Source organism: Eutrigla gurnardus (genome assembly GCF_963514095.1).
Source record: "Eutrigla gurnardus genome assembly, chromosome: 10".
Taxonomy (NCBI): domain Eukaryota; kingdom Metazoa; phylum Chordata; class Actinopteri; order Perciformes; family Triglidae; genus Eutrigla; species Eutrigla gurnardus.
Window position 1 is genome coordinate 24,288,612 of NC_139924.1, and position 12,792 is coordinate 24,301,403.

Consider the following 12,792-nt stretch of genomic DNA (forward strand, 5'->3'; position numbering starts at 1 on the left):
TCCACTAATTGTAAAACACAATCATCTAGATTTTTTTTTTTTTAGACACTTTACTAGACCTATTGAAAATTCAGAACAAAATGTTTATGATGTTGTTATGACACTGTCCACATAATAAACTTCTGACTACCAGTTAGTAAAAATGTCTTAAACATGTATTCTTAAAAATTGGCCAGCAGGGGGCAGCGACTCTGGCTGCAAGGAGAGGTCGGATTGTACAGAAGTCTGAGAAAATAACTTCTCCCTTGATATATTACCTCAGCAAATATTGTAAACTTACATGCTGACTGCCCAGTTTCAGCCACAGGGGAAAAAGAACAGCCTCATGTCCCTCTGACAGTTTAACATCTACGGCATCAAAAGGTGAGGGACAAGTACGCAGATGGGCTGACCATCCAATATCAAATGGAGAGAAAAGGCAGAGGACACCGGGCAAAATGGCTACAAACTGAGCCAGGTGTTTGCATGGACACACAGTTGCGTGCAGACACACATAAACACACATTCTTTGGCTTCCTGTCGAGATGCCAGACTGCCTGCCTTGGCTTTTGTGAGAGAAGACGCATCTTTATCAGGCTCAATAAGCCCAGTGGAACTAGACGATGCTTTGAGCAATCAACCAGAGACTGAATCATCCAAACCGATGTGAATCACCAGCAGGCTAAGTCAGATAAAACAAAAGTGGATCTAATCAACCCAACGGTGTTGATGCTGACTTGCCTCATCAGTGACCAAGCTTATCAGGTGGTCTACTGCTTGGTGCCAGTGTTAAAGCTTTTAGATCAACTGTAGAGTGGCAGACCCAGGGAGCGCAGGGGGTCATGAGGGCATGTCCACTCATAAAGAACTCCCCTCATGGCAAGGAGGACAGCTAGCAGGAAAACACTTAATGGCCACTCTAATTAGTGTCCTCCGCTCTTCCCCCAAGGAATATATCAAAAAGGAAAATGTCTTCCGTGCACTGCATTTTATAGGCTTGTCTGTTTGTATTGAGTACGCCGTCATGCATTAACACGCAGCAATTACACACATCCAGACACTAGAAAACACATAAGTGAATACATAAATTGGTGTGGGAAGGAGCAAATGGTGGAAATGCGTAAAGCAGATCATCCTGGCTTTGGAACTGTGTCACGTTGTCCCTGTCAGTACATACTAGGGTAAAAGGTGGAAGCATGCAAATGCACAACAGACACTTAAGTGAACAGGGATACTCTGTTGAACACACAACAAACCCGAACCAACCAACCACATGCACATACATGCCTGCACGCACACACACTCTTCTTCCTCCCTCCTTGCACTGCAAGCGGTGAGTCATCCCTCTATTCACGTCACCGAGAGATGAGTGCACCTTGTGACAGGCCAGTTAGTAGCAGTCACACTGATCTATGTGGCATCGCTCTCCCTTTGTTTCTCCTCTGATGGAGAGACTATGTATGCCGGCTCCCTATTAGGGAGGTTTACACAGCACATAATGGGGGGGCCAGTGTGGCAGCTAAGTCAGACACGAGTAGGGCGAAGAGCCCCTGCATGAGGAAACTGTATAATGGCTTTCTATCACTACTTGCTCCTTTATCATCTAATCCTGGGTGCCTCAGGCATATTGCACGGAACTATTGTCTCATTGTTATTCATGTACATCACAAGGCATAGTCAAAGGCTACTAGCAAGAAATACCAGTGTCTTTCAACAGTGAGATACTTGGCACTGGTCTAAAATTTCTGGTAAAATGTCAAGCACCTGCCTGATGTGGTCACCACGGGTAGCAATCATTATTCACTAATAAATCTTTATTATCCAGACATCCTTTATCTTTCTTTATTAAATCAAATTGAACATTTGACAGAAAAAAGTGGCAGTGAGCTCACAGAAATGTCAATACAGAGAGCGATGTCCGTGGAGCCCAACAAACACGGCAAATCATTTTCAGATCCATGTTTGTACATGTACTACATTTTATAATAATTGTTTACAATTATGGCCCTACAGATTTACCTCCTACTACTGCAGCTGTCTTCCATTAACAATGTCAGCGATGTGTTGGAGCCCGATTTCATTGTTGCTGTCACAAAGCCAGCACAATCACCAACAATTGAGGAAAAGGAAATGACTATCATCAGGACAAATAAGAATGTGTAACACATCTTAATCAAATAACGCTTTTCAGCCCTAACTCCTCCACGAACACACTGTAATCATACCATATGCTTAGTCTACATTATGATAGTACATATGTGCACAGCTCTTTTATCATCTGTCAAATTAAACAGGAAGAGCAGCATGCCAAATGACATTCAGTTAGCAAAGCCAATGAGGGGGGCCCGAGAGTATGACATTGCAGGGAAAAAAATGCAGGAGTGACACATTCATTACTGCAGGAAGTGTTATGATAAAACCATTGAAATAAAAATTAAAGCAGATGCATTCATGTGCACACAACATCCCAGTTATGGAACTGAAGAATGAAGGTGAGGTCAGGAAGAATTGTGTGCGTCTCCTTTTAATAGGTCATCTTCTAAACGCTTCGTCTACAATTAATTATGATACATATTTTATTGAACTAATCATGCATATTGAGAAAATGATGTGAATCAATGTGATCAAGCTTGATCAGTTTGGTGACTTTAAAAAAAACAAACATCTAATTTAATTAAAACATATTGATGCACTGATATAACACACTCTTTCAAGCTGTGCTCTATTCTCTGGATTGACTGGAACCATAAAATGCAATTATGTCATTGAGCAGCCTGGGAGCTGTGAGACACTACTGTCATCCTGTTGTCATTCCTGTAAAAATACGTCAATGCATCCTGGCCAATCTCCACCCTTTTTTTACTGCATACTGTGAAAAACATCAACGAATCCGAGAGAACGTGACGTGTGGGAAATAAAGAAGTTCAGACAAAATCTAGCCCTGTTAATCAGATTAGATTAAACCGATTATAACATGTCAGGGTGATTTTAAGCACCTACATAAAATGTGCCATTAGCTGCAAGAACCTTTGGAAATGTCATGATTAGATGACAAGTTTGGGGAATTCAACACTGGATTTAAAGAAAGCCTTGTGAGTTGTACAAGCACAGAGCTCTAAACCCTTTTATTTTTACCTCTTCACTTAACTATAAACTAGTGCTGTCAAAATTAACGCGTTAATCTTTACGTTATTATGAAATATTTAACGTGTTCATTTTTTTTTACGAAATTAACGCAGCTGTGTTTTGTTTACTTCCCGTGGCGGCTGACGTAAGACCTATGACGACGTGTGCCGCGAAGCCGTTAGCCATTCGTTTTTAATGGAGTTCAGCGTAAGATTTTGGCTGAGGCTGCGGCGTTAGCAGGGAGGGGATCGCGATTGGCGATCGCCGAGCAGTTTTTTATTATCATTAGAGATTTTATTATCCTGGTAATTTGTCTGCGTGAGAAACACTAGATGTGGCGTGTGCTGCTTTGTCCTCCTTCCTTCTGTCTCAGTAACGGGCTGAATGTAAAGGAGGGCTAAGCTGACTTGTTGTTCTATGGAGTGAAAAGGATTTATCATTCTGACTTTAAAGCAGAATATTTACTTGTTCTTTTTTCCTTATTTGCATGTTCTATTGGACATTTTTGAAATGTTCTGTTAGTGCATATAAGACATATGCCTTTTTCAAGCTGTCAGTTAATTTTGACGGCCTTGATGGTTCCTTTGAAAATCTGTAGTTCACATGAGAGAATCTGTGCTTAAAGTTAAAGAAAAAAGCTGCTATTTAACAATAGAATTGAAATACTTATTTTGTGTTGATTCAACATAAACTCCATCATTTTACATTTTAAAAATCCATTATAACATACTTTATTCTTAAGAAAGAAAACAATTAATTGCGATTAATTACGGCAAATTGTGCGATTAATTAGTTAATTTTCTTTAGTCGATTGACAGCACTACTATAAACCCAATTTGTTTCCCCCATTTGCTTTATTAACCAATTTAGACAAGTCTCATATCTTTCCATAGATGTCAGGGTAAAAGCAGAGTACTAAGCATTTTAGAATGAGAAATACATTTTCTGGAGCTTTTTTGGCAGCTCTGTGAAGAGTGTAGCCAAGTAAGCCAGTTGTCTTGTGGTCACAATGCCCTGAAACTCACACTCAATATGTTTTCTGCTCTCACTGGAGCATTTTCTGTTGGAGCAGTAGTGCTTTACCCTACTTTTGCAGAAAAAGCTACCGCAATTACTGTGCCTGTGCCCATGTTGTATGTCTTCATATTCAGGATTTAACGCTATAACTTGAATGAAACTTTGATCAAACAATTGTTTTCATCTTGTTGCTTTTGGAATTGGTATCCTTAAACCATACATTTAGATACAGATTAAATGTATAAAAACATATGGCCAAGCCATATTACAATTTGGGGAAAAGGTGGACTCTAAAATAGACTTATATTTGTCATAATATAAACCAGTTTTGTTTTTAATGCTAGAAGCAAGGTATGCCAAAGGGTTATTACCATTTGCAATTTTTTTCCCCCATTCATTAATGAGGTTAATGAATGAACATGGGTCCAAATAATATCCCTACATTCATATTGTGTAATCAACGTATCTTTCATGACTGGATGATTAGACAGCATATGTTCAAATTAAGAATTAAAATGAAAGGGTATACATGTAATATCAGAACAGTTTTCTTACCTGTGATACACTGAAATTGACCATCCTCTCGTCGAATAGTGAAGGCCTCACCTGGGTTTACCTGCACCAGGATTACCTGTGGAGAAATACAGGCAACAATTAATTTGATTATTTGAGACTATTTTATCTACAGCAACGAGCTAATTAAAACTGAAAATGTGTGCAGTAGATAAAAAGCTTAGACTGGGCACATTAGATACATACGTTTTCAGAACAAAACAGGTATGAGCTACAAAATCACAGGAGATATTAACATAAAGCAACACTGACCGGCTTCCATGGCTAAACTGGGGGCAATACCTATACTATTAGCCTATATATCTTAACATATTGTTTGTCTCTATATTTCAAATAGAATTTATGATTTGAAATTGAACAGAACTGCTTCTCCTCATACCTACTTTAACTTTTTTTTTTACATTTCTTGAGTTATCAGGCTTTAATCATAAACCCAACAAACGCCAAACTGTTCATATCTCACATCTGCCATTCATAGAGTTCATCATGACTGTTGGAAATATTGGGTACACACTGCTACCCTACACTGAGTCATGCTGATTCTGTCATTACAAAAGACTTGAGCATCACAACTGAAAAAGAATAGGTCATTTAAAAAAGGTGCATTGTGTCCATTCATTCAAGATTCCTGCAACCTTATTTTGACAAAACCCAAATAAACTAAAATTACAAGAACAGAACTGAAGACAAAACATATTTTTCACTTGCTTAACATATTCTTCTCGTCTCCAAAAGAAGACAGATAATTAGGTTTTTGTTGCCCAGCACTGTTTGCTGGAGCTAGTTACCTCACTCTTGTGGAAGTCGTTGTCATAGAATCTATAATCCCCTGGTAAAGGGCTTTGGCTACGGTTCTCCTCAAGCAGAGAAATCATCAGCACCTCCATCTCTGACACTGCTTTCATTCATGTGCTCAGCAGGGAGCGGAAAGAGCCCTTGGAGGGTGGAGAGTGGTGGGGTGGGAGTGGGAGTGGGAGGGGATGCGGGGCAGTGGAGGTCTAATTGAATCAAAGTCTCGGTACTTCTAGGCATGTGTATGTTTGCTGTCCACCCCCTTCTATGTGAAACAAACACACAGGATAGTGTCCTTTCCAAAATACTCTTAGCATTGGAAGTTCAATTGAAATAAATAACGAGACATTCATGGCATGTTTATGAAATCAACGGAAGGGAATTTTTGCTTGCAAAAGATCTTACTGCTACTTACTGTTGCCCGCATTGCTTTTTCTCATTCAGGCGTCGCTATTCACGCAGTCAGAGAGAAAAAAAAAAAAAGATGCTCCAGGGTCTGTTAGACCCTCCACCACTTTGCCCAACCCTCATAAGAAATCACATGACCTGTGCTGCTAACACATCTGGCTGGGCTGATCCTTTTTACTCTCCACTTCCATACACTCCTTCACAATATCAAGGAAAACTGGCGACAGGCAAGGAGTGCAGCAGGAGCTATGTAGGCGGAGGGGGCTTAGTCTCTTGCGCTGGATGTAGCCTTCACAGAAAGCGTGGCGTAAATCTCATGCTTGCTTAGCGTGGTTCAGCCTCATCTGCTCCATAGCGGCACTCTCTGCAGCAGGCGGCTCGTTCTCTTGCCTCTGGCTCCACTGTAGTCTCCCCGGTCTCAGTATCCACAGCAACCCCTTCAACAAATAAGCCACTGCGATGTCCAAGCCAAAGCTTCAGAGAAGGGATTGAAACCTTATCAGCAATGGCCACTCTCTGGAAAAGGAGACGGATGAACCCAAGAAAACAAGACCAAACATGAGAAGGATGATGCCTCAGTTTGCTATTCAGTTCCCTTCTTGCCTCTGTCGCTGTGTGCCAGCTCCTTTAATGCCTGCTGTGCTCCTTAATGTGGTTAATTTCAATAGCATTCCATCAGGGCGTGATCATAACACAGCTAAGCCGGCAAAGGTATAAGGATTCCATAGCGTGGGGAGTCCTTTGTTCTGCCTTTTTTTTCACAACAACAACAATGGCGTGAGGGAGCTGAGCGACCCACGCAGCTACGGAGGCTGACATATACGACTACGCTCCAGTCCCCCGACCCCCACCAACGCAACCACCACAGCTTCTTTCCCTCCCCCTCATATTCTCTCTGGCTCTCTCTCCCATTCACAGAGCGACAAGCCATACACCCTCTCCTAATACTCCGATCGATGTGAGAGGAGATGAGGTGGTGGGAGTTCAATTTCAGAGCTCCGACGTTCAGCGACAATTGCACCCTCGAGTTCTCTACTGTCTTCAAAGATCACAAAGCAGCCCCCTGACAGTCAAAACAGAGACATTATTTGTACAGCGACACAATAAACAAGAGCTTGCAAGTATTCAGTGCTTCTGTAACATCAGTCCTCATTCATTCAAAATGGATCATTCCTTAAAGAGACAGTGCGCTCATCACTTGATCAGCATGTGTCATGTTAGCAGATATTCTGCGTCATGGATATTGCTGCGCAAGGCACAAAATTAAATGCTTATTTTTATTCGTTTCAAATTAAAAAGTGCTGTATTTAAAGAAAAGGTTAAACATGCCACAAGCAGCAAAGGAAATATGAAGTTCATACTGAAAAAAAAACAGCACATCACACATTTGAATAAGGGCATCCCTAACATAAACCAATCTCTTACATCCCCAGCTCTAATAAACTTACAGATGGTGAATTTACAGTGATACTATCAATGCATTCCCTCTCTACCCAAGCCATGCCCCTGCTATAGGACGAATGTGTGACCGAGTGTGTAGCTGCCATCATAAACTGCACGCTGACTTAATTTGGAAGTGGATAGAATCAGGGCTTGGATGCTGCAAATGTTACTTTCACACATGACTAGCACTGCAATGTAAAATGGTTTCAAACACACTGCTACAATTTCATTGAACAGTATGCCCCCCCAAAAAATACATCTCATTCCAACCATTGTAAAGATTAGCACCTTGTATGAAACCTATGCAAAAACAGCATGGATCAATTAGCACACTGTCACACAGGTGGCCACTGCTGTTTTATTACCCAGGGGAATAGGCCTGCTCTGTACATCCATGGCTGTAAGCTCTGACATTTCTCAGCCAATGGTGACTCAGAGTTCAGGTTTCTCACTATTTGTTCCTCTAAATTGTTGACTATGCTCTGATGTGGACTAGCAGCTGGGTGGACAGGAAATAGGAGCCAAATGAAACGGGGAAAATCATGCAGCTGACTGCATAGGTGTACATGCACAATGATAATTCAAGTCGATTTGATGATCCTCCCCCTCCAGGATCCCCTGGAAATGTTGCATGGCGGACAAGTACAAAATATTTCCAGTATGGTGGTTATGGTGTACCAAGGGCATTCACCAACCACTACTCAGTGAACTACCTCTTTGGTGGAGGTCTGAGAGCATTTTCTAGTCATCATTATGGATATCTCATGTAAGAAAGTAAAAATACTAAACAATGAAAGGCTAATTACGCCTAAATAAATTAAAAAATCAATTGTTTGAAAGTCCAGCATACACAAGTCTGCCTCCAAAAGTCCTAGCTCAAGGAGAAATGCAGTGTTTCATAATAATGTTTAAATTCTCTTTCATTATGCGATGTCCGTTTCAGTTACGTAAATAATGATACTAGGAACAAAAGAAAACAAAATGACATCTCTGCCATATTATTTTTTCCAGTGAGTATTATACAACTGACAGCATCTTTATGAGCACCTACGTCTACATTAGTTTGGTAAACCTGGACCGTCGTGTCGCCGCCTCTTTCTAAATTTTACCATTCAACTAATATTAAATAAGATTGATTATATAATCAATGAAGCACTGAAGCCACACAGTATTGATCTGGCAGCATGGTTACGAACAGTATCCTTCTAAATGTCAAATCAGCAACCAAATAAATAAGGATGCTACTTATTATTACAGGTGGGAGAAATTATCGATTCTATGATGCATCGCAATGCTTTGTTTAACGATTCTGCATCAAAGCAGTAAAGTCTATAACCATTTTTTTTATCTTAATTAAGAAAAAAACGTCCACAATCTTTCCACATTTACTAAGTAATGTAGCAGATCATCCTATAAATAGGAATGGATTTGAAAGATTTGAAGGAAAAATTCCCATTATATTTCAATCGTTTAATAATCGAATTGTGAGTTGACTAATTATTATAGTCCTAATACTGAGCTCTCCACTACAGCTGGGCTATTCACTTTTGTTAAATCAGACCACATTATCTTTTGGATCCTGGCCTTACAATTTATGCAAACTCCGGCCATGCCGCCATGTGTGTCTCTCATCATAGCTAAGGTACTTTAAACTAATGTCAGCGTCAATGGGTTCCAGGTCAGCTTCCTGGATAAAGTCCTTCTAGTTTTTATCCATTTTTAATTATGAAGCCTTGTGTGTTCTTGAATAAACAAATTACTCTTCTCCAAAGACAGTATTCTCCCAGGTTTGTCTTCCCCCATCCAGCAAAAGTGTTCACAGTAAAAGACTAATGGAGAAATTCTGATATAAAGCTTTATAACGTGAAAAGCGGAATATAATTTTTTATTTATTTTGGTGTCAAAAAAGCAAGAGATTGTGTTACAAACCAGAGCCCAACTGATATAATGGTTTCAGCCCATACACTGCCTGATATGCAGAGCGGGTTGCGTTTTTGTTACAACATCTCAGCAACTTGTGAGAGGTCCAAGGCCATGTCTCCTGTGTTTGGCTGCAGCATACAAAGCCAGCACGAAAGACAGCTGAGTCGGGAGTGAGGTCTCACTATCCCACAGTAACATTAGCCCACGCATGGTATGTAGCCACAAGCAGACCACACACACTCATGGCTGTGTTCCCCCTGTTCAATTTGTGTACTTACTATTTAATGCTGAGTCTTCTCTCACACAAGCCAGGTTAAAAATTCTATTATCATGTTTGAATAACAACATTATAATAGACAGGGAATTCAAAGAAACTGTGTGTGTGTGTGTGTGTACACCATTTGTATCAACAGCTTCTAAAAGGTGTTTTATCACTATCAGCATATCAGGTTACAAACACAGACATGGAAAAAAAACCCAGAATAATATAATCACAAGCACACAGACCATGAACACATTGAATGGCAGGCCTAATAAAAAAAGAGTCATGAACGAAATGGAACAAAATTTACATACCCATCAGCACAGACAACAGACATATGCCATTAGCTGGGCTTAAACATTGACAGAAACAGACTGATTCATCCGTTACCAATATAGCTACAAAACAAATGGCAAGAGCAGGAAAAACTGGGAGGAACAGGGGGGTTAAATGGATGGAAGCAGTGAATCATACCGTAACCAAAGTCATCTCTAAAAAGGAATCATCTCAGGTAATGACCCCAAGACAACAACTTCCTCTCTGACTCAGAATAATTGGTCCAACAGAGCGTTAATACCAAGCCGAGACTGAGATAAAGAAACCAAGAACAAAGAATGAGGTGTCCTCACAGCTTCTCCAACTAAAGGTCAGAATCAGAGGGGTCAGACATCGCTGTGAATCCTCTTCACTGTCATCACAACCATGCCTTGTTCTGTCAGGGCCCAGACCCCTCCAGTGGGTCCTGCTCCTCACTCAAATGCAACTGTCATGATATTTACACACCTCCTGAGACACTCAACTTACATAGGCTACATCTTGTTAACAGCAAAGCTCAAATAATAGTTGTATATAAACCGCTGTACATCAAATAATCACTGCCCATTGCTGCTATTGTTGAAGCAGTCGGCCTGGTTTCTTTTGATAATAGATCCTCTTTTAGATTTTATATGTTTTTAGCTAGTCATTCAAACCTCATAATTTATTTAATCTAGAATTAAAAACAAAGCATATAAAATCTTAGCTCAATAGTAATTCATTATTGTGACGTATTAAACGAGCGTCAGAAAATTTGATTCGATTGAGCGCACTAAAAAAAACTGAACGGTGAACTTGCTCGTCGTGCATATTTACATTCACTCTTCCAACTGCAAGCGCAGTTGCTGTGCATCATATGCACACAATGACAACTTTCTATCATCTTCGGCTCAACGTTCTGAGTTTTTTTAAATCCTCTGGCGGCGTGCCACGCACATAAAACGTCACCGTCTGTTCAGGCTGCCGGGCTTGCTCCATTCACAAAGAGGCCGACTCTCCTCATTTTGCCTCTGCTGCGGCTCTGTGACTACCTCCGTTGCCGTCTCAGAGGCATAACGATTCTGACACCCCTTTCTGTCTCAGTACATTTACAATAACGACGGTGCGGGGGGAAAAAAAGGAGTGATAATCCCGCAACAAAAAGGCAGTGGAAAAGGGGCTGAAGTCATCTTGATGTAGTTAAAAAAAAAACACAATTCAGTGATCATGCACATGCAGTTTCTCAAATTGGTCTGAGCAGCAGGGTGGTAATGACGTAAGCCAGGTAGGAACTGCAGCAGCATTATATTCATCTAGCACTCATAGAAAAATATATACTTGTCCCCTGATAGGTGCCAAGTGCAGGTAATCGGGTAACCCATGTGGGAGGTGGTAAAGTAACTGAATTCCATGGGAACAACACCCTCACAGCCAGCAAAATTTGATCTCTACCTGAACAAAGCCTGCTTCAGGCAAGGGATTTTCCACTGTGGAAAATGACAAGACAGCTGGAAAGGCATGTTTTATAGGGCAGCGCTAATATTAGCAAGTCTGAGGAAATGATGGAAAAGATATCAGTGTGGGTTCCATGCTGTCCCCCAAGAAGTCATGGAAACGTAATCAAATTGAACTGATGACCATCAAAATGACAGGGAAAATCACCCAGGCGCGGCAGGGCCACTCAATCTCACTCTACTATAGTGACATGGGATGATGGGGAGATTAGTGCATGTTCTTTACCCATACAGCAAAGGCCGCTATCAAAACTGAGAGTTGTGGCTCCGAACCAACAAGCACCTGTTGCCTGTGAAATATGTTCCATGAGAATATTGCTGAGTGAGGACAGCAAAACTGTATGGGTTGTTTCAATACTTAACTGAGTAACAGCCATATTTGCATTTTTTTTAGCATCTGAAACAAGCATCAGGTGTTGCAAGAGTTAAATGCTATCAGAAATATATATATATATATATATATATATATATATATATATATATATATATAAATAAATGTATCAGAAAACTATTACAACACTAGATCAGATCAAGTTCATAACAACAGATCAGACTTTAAGAGTGTTAAATATGAAAATGAATGAATAACATCAAATTAAACCAATTCACACAGTGGCTTCTTATTTTTTTAAATGCATTAGATTAACCTACTCTATTGTAACAATACCAAAATTGTGACTTAAAAGATCTTGATACCAATTCCTCAGCAAAATTCTAAAATGTCAGCAACAGTAATGTGATGTATAGTAATGTAATGCAAGAAAAGATGACAGATCATGGAACTTAACATTTGTCCTCAACATGAGAGCAGAGGGACACGACTGTACCTGCTGGGGGCCCTCCCCATTAACCATGGTTGGGGGTGGTGGTGAGGCCAGGATTGGGAGTTCAGGGCTGAGAAGCGGGCCGGACTCCAGAGGTGGGGTGTGGTCTGCCATGTCTCCCTCATTCACACCACTGAAGAGGTACTCCTGCAACAAAGTCACTGCGATTAACAGAAATGAAAATTTAAAGCACAAAGATTTATTCTTGTCTTGAGTCCTGCAGCCAGTCATTAGACCGGTGCTGAGAACGACATTTACTCAGAATGACCACAGGATGTGGCTTTTCTGTCCCCCTGGTATACAATGTGAGCACATTATAACCCGATACAATGTTGGGATGTGAATGCTTTTAATAGGAAGTAGACAAATACTGTGTATCAATATATATGTATGTTAAAATGATGATTAATTCAGTTTCCTCTGAATACAATGAAAGTATGCCTTTATGTTTTGCATGTTGAATAATAAAGCAAAAAAAATTACACATTCATACAGTTTTTGGCTTTTAGATTTAAGCAGGTTCTGAAAATGAAGGACACTGGATGGATGAATGGGAGGCTGAATGAAGGAATGGGTGGATGTAGATATTTGTACGGATTACTACTAAATAATGGGATCATACTGAACTCTACAGAGA

General features: G+C 40.4%; 1 protein-coding gene across 4 annotated transcripts in view; it reads right to left on the minus strand.

Annotated features, from left to right (window-relative positions):
- Positions 1-12,792, minus strand: part of fndc3a (fibronectin type III domain containing 3A) — a 37,437-nt gene that overhangs the window by 22,152 nt on the left and 2,493 nt on the right. For 3 of the 4 annotated variants that reach the window (XM_084019480.1, XM_084019481.1, XM_084019479.1), the window contains 2 exons: positions 12,159-12,302; positions 4,678-4,753 (listed from right to left, as the gene is read on the minus strand). In XM_084019480.1, coding sequence (XP_083875606.1) covers positions 4,678-4,753; positions 12,159-12,269 — 187 coding nt within the window. In that variant the 5' untranslated portion in view covers positions 12,270-12,302. Of the gene's footprint in view, positions 1-4,677; positions 4,754-5,902; positions 6,703-12,158; positions 12,303-12,792 lie in introns of those variants that run through there. The other variant, XM_084019482.1, reaches the window with a different exon arrangement.